This window comes from Chrysoperla carnea, chromosome 1 (genome assembly GCF_905475395.1).
Source record: "Chrysoperla carnea chromosome 1, inChrCarn1.1, whole genome shotgun sequence".
NCBI lineage: Eukaryota > Metazoa > Arthropoda > Insecta > Neuroptera > Chrysopidae > Chrysoperla > Chrysoperla carnea.
In genome coordinates this window covers 4,681,648-4,701,453 of record NC_058337.1, presented here as the reverse complement: position 1 = coordinate 4,701,453, position 19,806 = coordinate 4,681,648, and the positions used below count along the sequence as shown (strand labels likewise).

General features: G+C 27.8%; 1 protein-coding gene and 3 long non-coding RNA genes across 4 annotated transcripts; 2 read left to right on the top strand and 2 right to left on the bottom strand.

Moving 5' to 3' along the window:
* Positions 1-1,001: 1,001 nt before the first annotated feature.
* Positions 1,002-6,131, bottom strand: LOC123290549 (zinc finger protein OZF-like). Its single transcript, XM_044870769.1, has 3 exons — positions 5,679-6,131; positions 2,458-2,938; positions 1,002-1,716 (listed from the first exon to the last, which is right to left on the bottom strand). The coding sequence occupies exons 1-3, from the start codon at positions 6,083-6,085 to the stop codon at positions 1,048-1,050; spliced, it is 1,557 nt and encodes a 518-aa protein (XP_044726704.1). The 5' UTR covers positions 6,086-6,131; the 3' UTR covers positions 1,002-1,047.
* A 272-nt stretch (positions 6,132-6,403) lies between these two features.
* LOC123305937 lies at positions 6,404-11,466 on the bottom strand. The gene is made up of 2 exons (XR_006536877.1): positions 11,272-11,466; positions 6,404-6,479 (listed from the first exon to the last, which is right to left on the bottom strand). It is a non-coding gene; the product is annotated as an uncharacterized LOC123305937 (long non-coding RNA).
* A 2,560-nt stretch (positions 11,467-14,026) lies between these two features.
* On the top strand, positions 14,027-15,245 carry LOC123290671. The gene is made up of 4 exons (XR_006534890.1): positions 14,027-14,076; positions 14,141-14,312; positions 14,951-15,132; positions 15,195-15,245. It is a non-coding gene; the product is annotated as an uncharacterized LOC123290671 (long non-coding RNA).
* A 3,520-nt stretch (positions 15,246-18,765) lies between these two features.
* On the top strand, positions 18,766-19,523 carry LOC123300173. The gene is made up of 3 exons (XR_006535378.1): positions 18,766-18,871; positions 18,929-19,100; positions 19,350-19,523. It is a non-coding gene; the product is annotated as an uncharacterized LOC123300173 (long non-coding RNA).
* Positions 19,524-19,806: the final 283 nt, after the last annotated feature.

Below are 19,806 nucleotides of genomic sequence, written 5' to 3'. Positions count from 1 at the left end.
AAAGAGAACGATCGCTATAGAAAATATTGTCCCTAAGATATGGACAAAATAAGTGAGGCGCTGGGATTGTTAAGTTGTCTCATTAAAAGCGGGCTGTTGTGCGCTAATATCAATGTATATAATATCATTCAAAGGAAAAAAAAAGCAAATAATGAAATTATATTATTATTTACTAACGAATAAATTATAAATTATCTATTCTACTTTATAAATTTGAATGGTACTAACTTCATCTACTTGTACTCATAAACAGCTAGCTTCGCAGATACTACTTACCGACGACAGCGCGGCTAGTGGCTGAAAAATGAACTATAAATTCTACAAATTTTCAGGGACAGGAGCGCTAATGCTTTAGAGCGTAGCGATCGTTTTTCTTCTCTCTAACCTCCATGGTTCATACACACTTATTGTATAAGGGTGCTTTCTAAAGTTTACACAACAGTGCACACACATACACTGAGCACACTGTGCACACTGTACAGAGCGAGCGAGTGATGGTTGAGTTTATTATTTCTAAAAGTTTAAATTTCCACCTCCTGACAGAATACTAAATAATTAATTGATAATTTTGTTCTGAAAGAAAAATTAGGATAGGAAAATTTAAAAAATAAAACAAAATTTAAAATATCTAACGATTTTTATTTATTTATAACAAAAGTATTTAAATTTTCATGAAAAAGGTTTTTCACCAGTAAGAATCCCTTCATGTCCAATTAAATCGTTTTTTTTATTAAATGATTTATCATACTTTACTAGAATAGGATTTTTCTCCAGTATGAGATCGTTTATGATAATTTAAATGACTTTTCTGCGCAAATGTTCTATCACACACTTCACATGAAAATCGTTTTTCCCTAGTATGAGTTCGTTCATGTTGAATTAAATTACATCGCTGCGTAAATTTTTTATCACACATTTCACATGAATATGGTTTTTCACCAGTATGAATTCGTTTATGTTGAATTAAAACACTTTTCAACATAAATGTTTTATCACATATTTCACATGAAAACGGTTTTTCACCAGTATGACTTTGTTCATGTGCAATTAAACTGATTTTTTGAGTAAATATTTTGTCACACATTTCACATGAAAAACGTTTTCACCTGTATGAATTCGTTTATGTACATTTAAACTACCTTTCTGTGAAAATGTTTTATCACATAATTCACATGAAAACGGTTTTTCAACTGTATGAATTCGTTTATGTACATTTAAACTACCTTTCTGTGAAAATGTTTTATCACATAATTCACATGAAAATGGTTTTTCACCAGAATGCATTCGTTCATGTTGAATTAAATGACTTTTCACCGTAAATTTTTTATCACACATTTCACATGAAAATGGTTTTTCACCAGTATGACTTTTTGTATGTTGAATTAAAATACTTTTCAACATAAATGTTTTATCACATATTTCACATGAAAACGGTTTTTCACCAGCATGAATTCGTTCATGATAAATTAAACTGTTTTTTTGAGTAAATGATTTATCACACATTTCACATGAAAACGGTTTTTCACCTGTATGAATTCGTTTATGTTCAATTAAAACGTTTTTATAATTAAATGATTTATCACAAAATTCACAGGAAAATGGTTTTTCCCCAGTATGAGTTCGTTTATGTATAGTTAAATGATGTCTTTTATTAAAAGTTTTATCACACACTTTACATGCAAAAGGTTTTTCACCAGTATGAATTATTTTATGTTGATTTAAAACGTATTTATAATAAAATGATTTATCACACACTTCACACGAAAATGGTTTTTCCCCAGAATGAATTCGTTCATGTCGGATTAGGTCATGTTTTTTATTAAATAATTTATCACACATTTCACATGAAAATGGTTTTTCACCAGCATGAATTCGTTCATGATGAATTAAACTGCTTTTTTGAGCAAATGTTTTATCACACATTACACATGAAAACGGTTTTTCACCGGTATGAATTCGTTCATGTTGAATTAAACTGTTTTTTTGAGTAAATATTTTGTCACACATTTCACATGAAAAACGTTTTTCACCGGTATGAATTCGTTTATGTAGATTTAAACTACCTTTCTGTGAAAATGTTTTATCACATAATTCACATGAAAATGGTTTTTCACCAGTATGCATTCGTTCATGTTGAATTAAATGACTTTTCACCGTAAATTTTTTATCACACATTTCACATGAAAATGGTTTTTCACCAGTATGACTTTTTTTATGTTGAATTAAAATACTTTTCAACATAAATGTTTTATCACATATTTCACATGAAAACGGTTTTTCACCAGCATGAATTCGTTCATGATAAATTAAACTGATTTTTTGAGTAAATGATTTATCACACATTTCACATGAAAACGGTTTTTCACCGGTATGAATTCGTTTATGTCCAATTAAAACGTTTTTATAATTAAATGATTTATCACAAAATTCACATGAAAATGGTTTTTCCCCAGTATGAGTTCGTTTATGTCTAGTTAAATGATGTCTTATATTAAAAGTTTTATCACACACTTCACATGAATAAGGTTTTTCTCCAGTATGAGTTCGTTCATGTCGAATTAAGTCACGTTTTTTATTAAATAATTTATCACACACTTTACATGAAAAACGTTTTCTTTTAAAAGTTTTATCACACACTTTATACTTCAAAGATGTTTCTTCATTTTTAATCGTATGAAATTCTAAATCATTTCCATCAAATGTTTCATCTTTAATAAGTAATTCAGTATTTAATAATGGTTCATTTAAAATAATTTGTTCATTCTCCATCTTAATATCAGTTTCTTCAAGTATTCCTTCTTCTTTAATTCCTTCGTGTTCACCTTTGAATGGTTCTTCATATTTTATTGAATCACTTTCACTCACATCACATATTTCATTTTTAATTATCAGTTCTGTATTTAATTCGTTTAATTCGTGTTTATTTATTTGTTCTTCACTAATAAATAAATCACTATTTACGTTTTGAAATGAATTATTCGCCATTTTGTTTACATTAGTAGAAGATTCTTAGATGTTAATTGATTAATATAATAAAATGGTGCAAAAGTTGTACAAAATATTTTTGAAATTTAGTCAAATATGGTGAAAGTCACAGTCATATATTATATTAAATAATAGAGAAATTAATAATAAAATAATAATTTTATGGTTTTACTTCACACACGCCAATCGCCATGTTGTTTTTTGTTCGTCTCTGACCATGAAGCATATAGGCAGGAGAACGATCGCTATAGAAAATATTGTCCCCGAAATATGGATAAAATAAGTGAGGCGCTGCGATCAATACGTAGTATCAATAAAAGCGGGCTGTTGTGCGCTAATTTCAAATGATATATCAATTTGTACATTATGCTAACAACAACAGCTAACTTCACAGATACTACTACTTGATGAGAGCGCGGCTGGTGGCTTAAAAATTAACTATAAATTCTACATATTTTTAGGGACAGGTACGCTAATGCTTTAGTACATAGCAATCTTTCTCCTGTTCTATAATCTTCATGGTCTCTGACAGAGAATATATCGGTAAAACAGAAGCGAAAGTCAATGCAAATTTTTATCGCATGCAATTTAATGCCATCTCTGAAGGTCAACGCAAACTAAATTAGTATAATCGTCAAAATAGATCTCATTATTATCTTATATAATCAGGTTCTTATCTTGAATGTAAGCTGATTGTCTTGCATAAAAATGATATTTATCCTATACGCATCAACATTAGAAAACATAATATTTAATTAACTTTGAAAACTTATTTATAATTTTCAAATAAGTAAGTTCTATGTAATTTTTAAAATTGAATTATTTAGATTCTTTTCAAAGTTAATTAAATATTAATAAATTTTCTAATGTCATGCAAATAGGATGAATACCATTTTCATACAAGCTCATATATTTTATAAATATTAAATTATTATCTTTTATTTTGTGTGTTCTCAACTCAAATTATATAGCCTTTGCAGTCTCTTTATATTATATAGTCTCTGCAGTCATATTGTGATGAACCTGAAAATAATAAATTGAAACAAAGAGACTCTTTGAATTATGGAATATACTTCACGGTCGAAGAAAAAATCGTAGAAACCAACCAAGATTAATAAAAATTATTATTGAAGGTTGTTTTTAGAGTGAGTAAAAAAATATTTAAATTATAAGAAACATAAAGAAAAGAAATAATGATTACTCGTAGTTAGAGGAAAATCACTTTTACTGATATAGTCTCTGCCTCTGACATCTGGTCACTGGTTCTGATCGAAGTAAAAAGAAAACCCAACCAATAATATTATCACTGTTGTATGATAACAGAAAGTTTTGTACAAAGTCGTAGAACAAGTTTTGAAGTATGTTTTTAATCTGCTTTGAAGTTTAGTCTCTGTAATAAGTATGAATTATGCTCTGGAAATTCGAATCTTCTTATCTCGAAAATATGACTTAAGTAAAACATTCTTTAATCCCTTAGATCAAATATTTTAAGAGAATTTGGGGAGTCGCTCGAGGGGCAAAGGCGGTCAAAATAGTGTTGGTTTTTTATAATTTATTCGTTTTTCGAAAATTTCAAAAACTTTCGAAAGTATTTTCTAAAATTTGTTTGCCTATTGAATCAAAAAATAAGATTATGTTTTGAAGGTGTTATTTCATCATCTAGTCCATGGAGGTTATAAAGAAGGAGAACGATCGCTATAGAAAATATTGTCCCTAAAATATAGACAAAATAAGTGAGGCGCGGAGATTGCTAAGTTGTCTCATTAAAAGCGGGCTGTTGTGCGCTAATATCAATGTATATAATATCATTCAAAGGAAAAAAAAGCAAATAATGAAATTATATTATTATTTACTAATGAATAAATTATAAATTATCTATTCTACTTTATAAATTTGAATGGTACTAACTTCATCTACTTGTACTCATAAACAGCTAGCTTCGCAGATACTACTTACCGACGACAGCGCGGCTAGTGGCTGAAAAATGAACTATAAATTCTACAAATTTTCAGGGACAGGAGCGCTAATGCTTTAGAGCGTAGCGATCGTTCTCCTTCTCTCTAACCTCCATGGTTCATACACACTTATTGTATAAGGGTGCTTTCTAAGTTTACACAACAGTGCACACAAATACACTGAGCACACTGTAAAGAGCGAGCGAGTGAGTGATGGTTGAGTTTATTATTTCTAACAGTTTAAATTTCCACCTCCTGACAGAATACTAAATAATTAATTGATAATTTTGTTCTGAAAGAAAAATTAGGATAGGAAAATCAAAAAAAATAAAACAAAATTTAAAAAATCTAACGATTTTTATTTATTTATAACAAAAGCAAATGTTTTAAATTTTCATGAAAAAGGTTTTTCACCAGTATGAATCCCTTCATGTGCAATTAAATCGTTTTTTTTATTAAATGATTTATCACACTTTACTGGAAAAGGGTTTTTCTCCAGTATGAGATCGTTTATGATAATTTAAATTACTTTTCTGCGCAAATGTTCTATCACACACTTCACATGAAAATCGTTTTTCCCCAGTATGAGTTCGTTCATGTTGAATTAAATTACATCGCTGCGTAAATTTTTTATCACACATTTCACATGAAAATGGTTTTTCCCCACTATGAATTCGTTTATGTTGAATTAAAATACTTTTCAACATAAATGTTTTATCACATATTTCACATGAAAACGGTTTTTCACCAGTATGCATTCGTTCATGTGCAATTAAACTGATTTTTTGAGTAAATATTTTGTCACACATTTCACATGAAAAACGTTTTTCACCGGTATGAATTCGTTTATGTACATTTAAACTACCTTTCTGCGAAAATGTTTTATCACATAATTCACATGAAAATGGTTTTTCACCAGTATGCATTCGTTCATGTTGAATTAAATGACTTTTCACCGTAAATTTTTTATCACACATTTCACATGAAAATGGTTTTTCACCAGTATGACTTTGTTTATGTTGAATTAAAATACTTTTCAACATAAATCTTTTATCACATATTTCACATGAAAACGGTTTTTCACCAGCATGAATTCGTTCATGATAAATTAAACTGTTTTTTTGAGTAAATGATTTATCACACATTTCACATGAAAACGGTTTTTCACCGGTATGAATTCGTTTATGTCCAATTAAAACGTTTTTATAATTAAATGATTTATCACAAAATTCACAAGAAAATGGTTTTTCCCCAGTATGAGTTCGTTTATGTCTAGTTAAATGATGTCTTTTATTAAAAGTTTTATCACACACTTCACATGCAAAAGGTTTTTTACCCGTATGAATTATTTTATGTTGATTTAAAACGTATTTATAACAAAATGATTTATCACACACTTCACACGAAAATGGTTTCTCCCCAGTATGAGTTTGTTTATGTAGAATTAAATGAGATTTCCGCGAAAATGTTTTATCACACATTACACATGAAAACGGTTTTTCACCTGTATGAATTCGTTCATGTTGAATTAAGGGTGTTCTATACATATTTTTTATCAATGTATTAAATTTTAGATTGTTTTTCCTACCAATCTGTTGAACCAAATATTATTTCAATTTGAAATTTGGATATGTTGTACTACTTTCAAATCTACCTGTTATGTCTAGCTTGATTTTTCAAAATTTTCATTAATTTCCCCAATTTTCATTTTCAAAACGAATATATAATTAAATTCGAAAAAATTCGAGATAGCCTTAACATAGCAAATAGCATTTGCAAAGTATACATTTGCAAAAATTTCAAAATTTTCCTTTACTTTTCATTATTGGTAGGAAAAATACTTTCAATTTTATATATTTTTACAATTCTCCTTCCTATCTACAATATAAGCAATAAAACGTTGTGTATGTATGTGTATTCAATTTCTCCTCGTTTAGTTAGGTCTGTTTAAACTTGTATGCCTGTCTATATAGAATATGGTTTGTTTTATCTTTTCCTAGTGCCACTGAGTTTTAAGTGATATTTTTTAGTGACAAAAATTTTCAGTTTGTTAAAGAGTTAAAGAAGAAGCTTTGTGTAAATTTATTTTAAAGTGTTTTATTTTGACGTGGATTTTTATATAGAAGGTGTGTACATTATACTGCTATTCTAATAACCTAATTATTTTAACCATAATTTAATAATATTTTTTTTTATAAATAGACGTTTAGTTTCGATCACAGAAAACTTTTAGGTATGTTTTTAAATCAATTTTTTAAAACAAATTTTATATAATATAATTTATTAGCTCGACTGAAAATCTAACTTTCCCTGATATTGAAGCGTATACTAGCCGTTTAGTTCAGTCCAATTCAAGGTAATTATCTTAAATTTTTTCAGTTTCTAAAATTATAGAGTAAGACGGACAACTTGGGCATCTCATAAACCTCTTGCTTGTAATGTTTTTCCAAATAACATCAATGCAAAATTTTGGGAAAACTCGAGAATTTGGAAAATGTTATACCCATAATGATTTTTTTTAAAAATTTTATTGTGTTTATTGGTCGAATACGTATTTTTTAACTTACATGTGAAAGTGGGAAAATGGCTATATTTCGAGAACGGTTAGTTTTAGGGCAAAAAGGACGAAAATTTTCAGCATCTCCTGAACCTTTTGTTTAGAAATTGAAAAGCTAATTTGTTTTATCGGTTAGTTTTTTATTAAATTATGAATCCACATTTATATTTCAAAAATTATGAGGGTCGCTTCACGACACACAGCATGAGCTCATTTACAAATTTTACATTGGTAAGAAAAATTAAACTTATATGAAATAAATGCTGATATGAACTTTTAAATTATAATTGGGATCTAAAATAAGGTAAGCTTATAAAATCAAGAATTGTATATAAATTATTTTACTAAAGTCCATTTAAAACCATTTCAGGTTGATGCGGATCTCTTTTAATATTAAATACAAGGGCAATTAAATATTACCTAACAAGCAGTCTGCGACTTTGTTATTTATAATGGAAAAGAAATTGTATTCGAAAAAATCGTTTGATGGTTTTTCCTACCAATCTCTTGAACCAAATATTATTTTAATTTGAAATTTGGATATGTTGTACTACTTTCAAATCTACCCCTTTTGTCTATCTTGATTTTTCAAAATTTTCATTAATTTCCCCAATTTTCATTTTCAAAAGGAATATATAATTAAATTCGAAAAAATTCATATTTAATTAAATGGAATAAAATAGCATTCCTATCCAATTGGTGAATGAAAATTTCAAAATTTTTCTTTACTTTTCATTATAAGAGGGAAAAACGCTTTCAATAAAAGAATAATAAGAGAATACACACAAGGTTTTTCCTACCAATCTCTTGAACCAAATATTATTTCAATTTGAAATTTGGATATGTTGTACTACTTTCAAATCTACCCCTTTTGTCTATCTTGATTTTTCAAAATTTTCATTAATTTCCCCAATTTTCATTTTCAAAAGGAATATATAATTAAATTCGAAAAAATTCATATTTAATTAAATGGAATAAAATAGCATTCCTATCCAATTGGTGAATGAAAATTTCAAAATTTTTCTTTACTTTTCATTATAAGAGGGAAAAACGCTTTCAATAAAAGAATAATAAGAGAATACACACAAGGTTTTTCCTACCAATCTCTTGAACCAAATATTATTTCAATTTGAAATTTGGATATGTTGTACTACTTTCAAATCTACCCCTTTTGTCTATCTTGATTTTTCAAAATTTTCATTAATTTCCCCAATTTTCATTTTCAAAAGGAATATATAATTAAATTCGAAAAAATTCATATTTAATTAAATGGAATAAAATAGCATTCCTATCCAATTGGTGAATGAAAATTTCAAAATTTTTCTTTACTTTTCATTATAAGAGGGAAAAACGCTTTCAATAAAAGAATAATAAGAGAATACACACAAGGTTTTTCCTACCAATCTCTTGAACCAAATATTATTTCAATTTGAAATTTGGATATGTTGTACTACTTTCAAATCTACCCCTTTTGTCTATCTTGATTTTTCAAAATTTTCATTAATTTCCCCAATTTTCATTTTCAAAAGGAATATATAATTAAATTCGAAAAAATTCATATTTAATTAAATGGAATAAAATAGCATTCCTATCCAATTGGTGAATGAAAATTTCAAAATTTTTCTTTACTTTTCATTATTAGAGGGAAAAACGCTTTCAATAAAAGAATAATAAGAGAATACACACAAGGTTTTTCCTACCAATCTCTTGAACCAAATATTATTTCAATTTGAAATTTGGATATGTTGTACTACTTTCAAATCTACCCCTTTTGTCTATCTTGATTTTTCAAAATTTTCATTAATTTCCCCAATTTTCATTTTCAAAAGGAATATATAATTAAATTCGAAAAAATTCATATTTAATTAAATGGAATAAAATAGCATTCCTATCCAATTGGTGAATGAAAATTTCAAAATTTTTCTTTACTTTTCATTATAAGAGGGAAAAAGGCTTTCAATAAAAGAATAATAAGAGAATACACACAATGTTGTATGCATATACAAAATGCAATGAATATTTGTTGTGTCTTATAAAATAACACAGTATGATATTTGTACCTCCATCTACACAACACAGGTATGATAAGAAGGAGTGTTTACAGAAAAATAATAACTATTTGACGTCGCTCCTTTTCATCGCATAATAAAGATATATTACTGTATCTTATGTATTGGGAATTGAATAAAGTTGGGCCTGTTAATATTTGACTCCATTATTAGGAAAGCAGATCGTGTAGCTTTCGACGAATCAACCAATGAAGCAGAGAGGTATGGTATTAAACTGGAAACTAAATAATTATAAGAAAGCATTTGAGTGGAAGGATTTTAATTGTTTTTTATAGATACCTGTCGTTAGTGTCCAAATTTAATGAGGGGAAGAGGACAAGCTTAACGAAACGAGGTGGATATGAAATGCGTAGCGTTGACGCTGCTCTATCGCATACAAGTGGACCTAGTTGCCATTTAGGCCCATCTTCACCTAAATGCACGATCATTGGTAAAACATTTAGTAAAGTATTTATCAAAACGGCCAATAAAACTATGAAAAGAACCTGATAAAAACTACGGGCCTTATAACTCCCAACCAAATATTTGTGAAGAGGCCATGTTAGAGGAAGCAAAAACATTTCTTTTACGATTAAAAAACAACGTACCATCAAAAAAAAAGTCGAGGAAGAAACAAGGGGTCAACATGACAATGCAAAATGGCGAAAACTTCACAAAAATATGTTGATTAATCGTAAAGAAACAACTTCCTCACATAATTTAGTTGAAAATTTACTAAATGGGGGAGTAAGTATTTTCAAAATCAATGGAATATGGTCGTATCAATGAAACGGTGGCATTAAATCTGTATGAAATACAGAATAATGTAGAAGTTGAAAAATGCGGCCTGTTTATTGATTTTGAAAATCCTTGTCTTGGGTTAGTCCCGCTGGTTTGGTTGGGACCGAAGTCATTGTAGGCATTAAATGCTTCGTTTCGTTAATAAGATATTTTGGCCACAAATAAACAAAAATGTTACACTGTAGAGGGAAATAAAAACCGGTAAGCTTTTTACCCCTACTATTATCAAATACAAGGGCAATTGATATTACAAAAAGTGAAATATGCGATTTGGTAATTTATAATGGAAAAGAAATTGCAGTCAAAAAAATCGTTAGGGATAATGATCTTTGGAAGATTGTAATGCTTCCAAAATTGCAAGCATTTTATTTAAATTGCATTATTCCAGAAATTATTGATGCCCGCATTCCCAGAGACATGAAAATTCGAACCTGTAATTTGTTTTCCAAAATAATCTAGATAATAAGATAAGATAGTAAAATGAAATGTACAAGTACCATACATAATATCATATTTCTTTCAATAGTTAAAAAATACAAAACATAATGTTTCAAAAATAAATAAAAATTTATTTCTATATATGTGTGTGTGTATTATTTTTTTTGTGTGATTTTGTTATGAGTGAGATATGTAATATATGTTTATAAGTAAATGAGAGAGACAGTATATATATGTAGTGTTCGTGTATTCAAAAGTGAAATGACAAAGGGAATATGTATTTGATTAACAGAAGATAGAAGATTGTATCGGTAATGAATATATACATATTATTGGCTACTTGATGTTATTATAAAGTATTTCTCCTTAAAAATAAAAAAATACTTTTCAGAAGAAAGGGTAATAAATTTAACTAAAATATTTAAAATACCGTGGCGGGCTCTGGGCGGACAAAGTTTACTTTGTTTTGTATAGATTCGGCTTAAACTGTCTTTTTGAGTCAATGATTTATCACACACTTTACATGTAAAACGTTTTTCACCGGTATGAATTCGTTTGTGCTTAGTTAAAGTACTTTTTATATTAAATCTTTTATCACACACTTCACATGAATAAGGTTTTTCTCCAGTATGAATTCGTTCATGTCGAATTAAGTCACGGTTTTTATTAAATAATTTATCACACACTTTACATGAAAAACGTTTTTTTTTTAAAGTTTTATCACACACTTCATACGTCAAAGATGTTTCTTCATTTTTAATCGTATGAAATTCTAAATCATTTCCATCAAATGTTTCATTTTTAATAGGAAATTCAGTATTTAATAATGGATCATTTAAAATAATTCGTTCATTCTCGATCTTAATATCAGTTTCTTCAAGTAAGCCTTCTTCTTTAATTCCTTCGTGTTCACCTTTGAATGGTTCTTCATATTTTATTGAATCACTTTCACTCACATCAAATATTTCATTTTTAATAATCACTTCTGTATTTAATTCGTGTTTATTTAATTGTTCTTCACTAATAAATAAATCACTATTTACGTTTTGAAATGAATTATTCGCCATTTTGTTTACATTAGTAGAAGATTCTTAATTGATTAATTCTTAATTGATTAATATAATAAAATGGTGCAAAGTTGTACAAAATATTTTTGAAATTTAGTCAAATATGGTGAAAGTCACAGTCATATATTATATTAAATAATAGAGTAATTAATAATAAAATAATAATTTTATGGTTCTACTTCACACACGCCAATCGCCATGTTGTTTTTTGTTCGCCTCTGAAGGCTCTGACTATACAAAGAATATATCGGTAAAACAGAAGCGAAAGTCAATGCTAATTTTTATCGCATGCAATTTAATGCCATCTCTGAAAGTCAACGAAAACTAAATTAGTATAATCGTCAAAATAGATCTCATTATTATCTTATATAATAAGGTACTTGTCTTGCATAAAAATGATATTTATCCTATACGCATCAACATTAGAAAACATAATATTTAATTAGCTTTGAAAACTTATTTATAAAATTCAATTATAATAAGTAAGTTCTATGTAATTTTTAAAATTGAATTTTTTAGATAATTTTTCAAAGTTAAATAAAGATTATAAGTTTTCTAATGTCATGCAAATAGTATAAATACCATTTTCATACAAGCTCATATATTTTATACATTTTAAATTTGTATCTTTTATTTCGTGTGTTCAATTTTTAATAACTGAAATTATATAGTCTTTAGAGTCAATAAATAATTAATTTTTGCAAATTTTCCGTTAATATTTTCCAATAAACTAACTGATTAATTTCTAACATTACTCACTGTTTAAAAGAATGACATTATGAGTTATGGCAATTTAAGTCTATTTTTTTTATCAAGGAAAAATACGATTAGGCTCTCAGTCATTTTTTAATTTTTGTAAGGCATTCGCAATAAAAATAATAAGTTACAAAATTGTTTATGATTAGTTTTAACTCCAAAATTAACGCCATTAACCATAATCTTGGCCAATATAAATTTTAAAATGCTAGAAAAACATTTACTAACTGTCATTTTAATTATTATGACCTATTTTCAAAATGGGTTTTCATCAAATGATCGTTTTTATTTCGATGAAAATTACTTTCAAAATTTAGAAAATTTATCGTATTCATGTGTTGATCAATTGAAAACGTTTCACAAAAGTTTAAATAATGGTGAAAAATGGGCATTAAGAAGTACGTTTTAATGTCCACTTTTAAAATTTAGAAATATCTAAATCTAAATTTTTCAGTGATGGATGCATCGTCAAAATCGAATTCTGGATATTTAGATCTAAATGTTGTGGATTTTGGATCATTTGATGAATGCATCAACACTGAAATCGATTTTCCGAATGATATAATTTTTGGGAAATATTGTCTAATTAAATTTAATCCAAATATTTTATTGAAACCTAGATTAAATCACTTTAATAATTCAATTTATTTAATCAATGAAAGACAAGAAACTCTTATAAAACGATTTTCTATAAAAATAATGAAATCCGTTTGTGTCCCAAATGAATGCAATCAAATGGACGTTAAATCTTTGGTTTATAATAATTTTTATAGAAGTATGAACTTTAGTGATTTCGAAATTGGTTCTTGTCAAACTGTTATGGATTACCCAAAAATTGATTGGATTGACGTGATTGGAATGTAAGTGAATGGGGATTACGGTTCCGATATCTATTACTTAAATGTTTATTAATTTTAGAGTATTTTTCGCATCAGTTATTTCAATTAATATAATTTTATCGATTGTCGTTTATTATGGATCCGAAAAAAACTTTGGTATTTTGATTTTTTTTTCATCCAAAATGATTTTTGCTTAAAATCTTACATCGTTTTTTTTTAGAATTTTGTAAAATATTTGCTTTACAATCCAATATAAATGAAGTGTTTTCCGTAAATAAAAATTCTATAAGTTGTTTAGATGGACTTCGAACAATTTCGACGATTTTAATTCTTGTCGTTCATGTTTCGCAGTATGAAAGTCGAAATGGACATACTAATGAAAGTGCATTTATGGAGGTTTTATAAAAATTTTTTTTTTACTTCTATCAAAAATTCAAATTCTTTCTATATTTTTGTTTTTTTTCAGTTTTTCTATTATAATCCATTATCAAATATTTTTCTCCGTAGTAAAAATGCCGTCGATACTTTCTTTTTTCTAAGTAGTTTTTTAGTTATGTATAATTTTCGAACTATGATTTCAAAAGGACGTAAATTTGTTTTGTGGAAATTCTATTTAAGTCGTTACTTCAGGTTAGACATACGAATTATATATTCAAATTATTTTTGATTTATTTTTAAAATTTTCTATTTCAAGATTGTATCCTGTTATGTTGATTGTTTGTCTATTTTTTATAACTTTGGGACGATTTTGTTTTGACGGACCGTTATACCCAAAAACGGTTATTGAAGTTACGTATTGGAGAGATTACATATGGACTTTGATAATATGTGTTGGTAACTTTTTTATGCAAGGGGATAAAGCTTACGTAAGCATTTAAAAAAATTATTTTTAATAAAACGATTCGCACACAAATGAACCCATTATAAGATAAAACACTGTGTATGGTATATAACCATAGATATAATACCAAAGAGCTGCAAAGACTCCGTCCAAATGGTTGATCACAGAAGAGAGAGACAGATAAAGTTTCACTTTTATATACAGAGATGGTTCTGCTTATCTTTACTCTCTATAGCTGTCAATTCATAGAGAAATGTATGGATTGAAGTGTCAACTCTATTGTAATTCTAGTCTAGGAATTCTACCGTCACAGGACATCCCTTCCTGTCAAAATTGGAGCAGGCAATTAAAATGTTGAATTGGTCGTTTGACCATCACTTTCATTTGTTCAGCTATGCTTTATTTTAATGAAATTGTTACCATGCGCCAATAAAAGGGCTCGCAACATGTAGTTTGCCTACATCAAATTTAGCTCTTCCCCGTTCACTGGTGTATCATTGCGGTTTATGAGATACATAGATGACACTTGACATGTAGACGGACGGAATGACATCGGAGTCTTTGTAATAGGTTTCCGTTGGCTACCCTTCGGGTCAATTTCGGATACGAAATCTTAAAAAAATATCTACCTAAAAAATTTATTTTATAATTTTAATATTTCAGTCATTATCCCATTTATGGTACGTTTTTTGTGACACTCAATTTTATCTGTTTACGCCACTGGTATTTTTAATTTATTTAAAATTTTCAAAAAAATGTGCCTTATATTTTCTTGGCATTTTATTGATAACTTCTATTTCCTGCGTTTTGATTGGTGGATATATGGTCACTGCAAATGGTGGCATGTAAGGATTTTAGTAACCGCATATGCGAATTAAAATAACAAAATTATAAGTAAATTTTTCAGACACTCACCAGAATATTTTGATATATTGTATAGGATGCCATATTTCCGAGCAAATTCATGGATTATGGGTTTAATATGTGGTTACATTTATACTAAAAAGAAAGTTGCATCACCAAAATTCATTGAAGTAAGCAAAAGGTGTAGGAATGAGTAACATTTTGCCTGGTCTGAATAAATTGTGCTCGGCAAAGCGTCGTAATAGACATTTTCATTTTAAAAAGTGATTTGTTCCGATCAGTATGTCAAAACCCAAATGCGATAAAATGAATAACAAATATCTTATATCTTTTTCCAACTTTTTATTGTCTGCCCGAAATAATTATGAATGCTTGCCAAAGCCTCTGTCAAAGAAATTGGATTTTCTTGCAGTTTTGTATAAAATTGGCAGTTTTAAATAGAAAGTTATTTTTGAGTAAACGCAATCAAACTGTTATTGTTTAGAAACACCAACAATATAGTTCCTTACCGACGCCATATTCACAGTGTGTAGATTTCAGCGCCAAGTGGCCGAAAGTGGAATTAAATTTAAAAGACTAGGCTAGGCACGTAATTAAACGTCATCGATTTGCCTAGTTGTTTTATTGAATGACTGAATATCGTTTAGGCTGCTAGTTGAAAGGCACCGTTTTTTAAAAAGCCTAGGCTCTTAATTGAATCGCCAATTAAGATAATTGACTGCGACATATATATTATGAGACAGATATAAATATTTAAAGTATATAATTAAATGTTTTTTTTAATATGCAAGCAACATAACGGCTCGCCAGACCACAAATCACGGATTGCCAGACATTGGTGAGTCACTCACTTTCATTTTAAAAAATAAATTATAAATTTTTTAGCCGAATTTATATTTTGGAGGAACGATTCACCTTCTAATAATTATATTGGTATATTTTTGTGAATATTTTTTCAAGTTTCGAGAAGATAGTAACATATTTTATATTTATTTTGATGCATTTGCAAGTATATTCTGGTGTTTGGCAATTTTTTGGATAATTGTATATTGTTTTCATAACGGAGAGGGTAATATTTTATTTTGGTTCAAAAATTTCTCTTTGATTATATGCCAATTATATTTTTTTAGGTTTTATAAATAAATTTTTATCAAGTTACATTTTCCGAGTTGGATCTCGACTGTCGTATTCAATTTACGTGGTTCATTACGTGCTTATGCATTATTATTACAATTCTATGAAAGCGCCACAAATGTTTTCATTTATTAATTTAGTGAGTAAAATATTTTTTTTCAGTGCTTCATTATTTGATGAAAAAAAACCTAATATTTTTTTTCAATTTTTCAGGTTGATATGTGTATAATGTTTTTATTTTTTGCAACAATTATTGCATTGATTTTAACTCTTTTTGTAGAAAAACCCTTTGTAAAATTGATCAATAAAATTGTAGGGAAAAACTAGAATATCAATAAAACTGTTTTTTTTTTGCCAAAACATTATCATCGGTTTTTATTTCTAATAGATTTCTTCCTTAATCCGTAATCTCACTAATTTTGGGTCATGCTTTTCAAATATTTGGTCAAATTTAACGTACAATCATTAAATTTTGGAAATACAATATCTTGGTTTCCATAATTGATATAAGGGCTAATTTAAATGAATTCCCAAACCCAACCCAACCCAAAATTAGTGGGTTTCAAAAGAAAATTCATTAAAATACGGTAAAATTTGGCCAAAATATGTAAAAATTGATTTTTTGAACTTTCTGACGTCATAAAAATCCAAGAAATTAGATTTTGCTCCACCATAAGCAAATTTTATCCAATTTTGATCAATCAAGTATGTAATCCCACTAATTTTGGCTCATATTTTTCAAATATTTGATCAAATTTAACGTATCGTCAGTAAATTATGAAAATGCAAGTATCGTGGTTACCACAATTGTTATGAGGGCTAATTGAAACGAATAATTTCCTTGAAAAATGAAAAATTTGGCCCAAAATTCATTCAATTTCGATAAAATTTGGCTAAAATATGTAAAAAAAATTGATTTTTTGAACTTTATGGCGCCATAAAAATCCAAAATATGTAATATAACTTGTAGTGATTACACAAGGTTATGGGCCCAGTACACGATCAAACTGTTTGCAACAAGTTATACTATTTAACATTCGCTGCTAATTCACAAATACTTTGATCGTGTAAGGGCCATTAAAAAGAATATGTATTATTAGTTATCGAATATTTTTCACTGCTGAAAAGAGTGACATAATGAGTTGTGGTAAATAACTATATAAGTATATCATGGTCAAAGTTGATAAGGCCTAGCTATTTTCAAAGTTGCAAAACTAAATTTTGTTAATTAGGATTAGTTTGAAATAAATTTTAGAATGTTGGCAAAATATTTTTTAAGAATACTTTTTATTTGTTTGATATTTTTCCGTCATGTGATTTCATCAAATAATTTTTTTCATTTCGATGAAAATTACTTTCGAAATTTAAATAATTTATCGCATTCATGTGTTGAACAAATGAAAATATTTCACAAAAGTTTAAATAATGGAGACAATTGGGCATTAAGAAGTACGATTTATTTAAATTCAATGAATCAATTTAATAATTTCCATCTTTTCAACTTCCAGATTAAAAAATCTGGGAAAAATTAATCATTCGATTATGAATTTTTAATTTTTTAGTGATGGACGCATCATCAAAATCTGATTCTGGATATTTAGATCTAAATATTGTGAATTTTGGATCATTTGATGAATGCATCAACATTGATGTGGACTTTCAAAATCCAAATAATACGATTTTGGGCAAATATTGTTTAATTAATTTCGACAAGAAAGTTTTATTGAAACCCAGATTCAATAATTTTAATAATTCATTTTATTTAATGAATGAAAGACAAGAAACTCTTATTAAATATTATTCTTTAAAAATAATGAAATCTGTTTGTGTTCCAAATGAATGCAATCAAAAAGACGTTAAAACTTTGCTCTATAATAATTTTTATAGAAGTATGAACTTCACTGATTTCGAAATTGATTCTTGTCAAACAATGATGGGTTACCCAAAACTGGATTGGCTAGATGTGATTGGAGTGTAAGTGATTGTGAATTACGGTTTACGATATTTATTACTTAAATGTTTATAAATTTTAGGGTAGTTTTTGCATCCATTTTTTTAATTATTATAATTTTATCGATTATCGTTCATTATGGATCAGAAAAAAATTTTGGTAAATTTATTTCCTTTTCTTTCTAAAATGGTTTTAGTTAAAAACATACACCATTTTTTTAGAATTTTGTAAAATATTTGCTTTACAATCCAACATAAATGAAGTGTTTTCCGTAAATAAGAATTCTATAAGTTGTTTAGATGGAATTCGGACAATTTCTACGATTTTAATTGTAGTAGCTCACATTTCTGCGCATGAAAGCGCATTACCTTTCCATATGAATGAGGAAGCAGTATTGGAGGTTTCAAGATAAATTACTTATTTCGTTAAAAGTAATATTTAAAAGTTTTTTTCTTATTTTTGTTCCAGTTTTATCATTTTAATCCATTTTCATATATTTTCACCCGAAGTGCATTTACTGCAGTGGATACTTTCTTTTTTCTAAGTAGCTTTTTAGTGATGTATAATTTTCGAACTATGATTTCAAAAGGACGTAAATTTGTTTTGTGGAAATTCTATTTAACTCGTTACTTCAGGTAAGCATTCGAATTATGTTCAAACTGTTTTTGATTTTTGTAATTTTCTATTTCAAGATTGTATCCTGTTATGTTGATTTTTTGTCTATTTTTTATAACTTTGGCGAGATTTTGTACAGATGGACCGTTATCTCTAAGTATTATCGGTGGTGTTGAGTATTGGCGAAAATATATCTGGTCTTTTATAATTTTTATCGGGAATTTCTATACATCAGGGGCTGACGTACTTGTGAGTCCTTGTTTTTTTTGTTGTCTTTTTGGCAAGGGTTTATAGATTAAAAGGTAAAAAAACTTTTAATTTTTCCAATTAAACCAGAGATTTGACAGAGACGGATTTAGAAATTTGGCACGCATAAAGAGTTTAAAAAATATACCCGATTACTAGAGATGTTAAAAGCGATCTAAATTTAAATAATTAATTTACAGATTCTGTTATAAAAAAATTTGAAAACAATTAATTTTCTGTTTAATATTTCAGTCATTATCCCATTTATGGTACGTTTTTTGTGACACTCAACTTTATCTGTTTACGCCCCTGGTATTTTTATTTTATTTAAAATTTTCAAGAAACACTGGCTTAGTTTTTCTTTGCTTTGCGCTGCTTACTTCTATTTCTTGTGTTTTGATTGGTGGATATTTGATCACTATACATGGCGGCATGTAAGTACTACCATAGATTTTTTCCCTTAATGTCCATTCCCTTCATTGTCGACTAAGATTTCTGATAACTGCAATTTGTTCAGTCACAGATGGCGATACTATAGTTTGCAATATACCTTAATCATTCTTATAATACAATTAAAATTGATCAATTAAAATTGGTATTTTTCTAGATTATCAGAGGAATATACGGATAAATTATATACGAAGCCGTATTTCCATGCAAGTCCATGGATTATGGGTTTGCTTTGTGCAAACATTAACATCCAAAACAA

Excerpts from the sequence above, each read along its gene's own strand:
- LOC123290549 (XM_044870769.1), bottom strand. The coding sequence starts at position 6,085 with ATGTGTGATAAATCATTTACTCAAAAAAACAGTTTAATTTATCATGAA. Across the intron at positions 2,939-5,678 it reads ATGCATACTGGTGAAAAACC|TGAAGAACAAATAAATAAAC; the intron begins GTTTTCATGTGA and ends TTTATTTATTAG. Across the intron at positions 1,717-2,457 it reads TAACTAGACATAAACGAACT|CAACATAAAATAATTCATAC; the intron begins CATACTGGGGAA and ends TACGTTTTAAAT.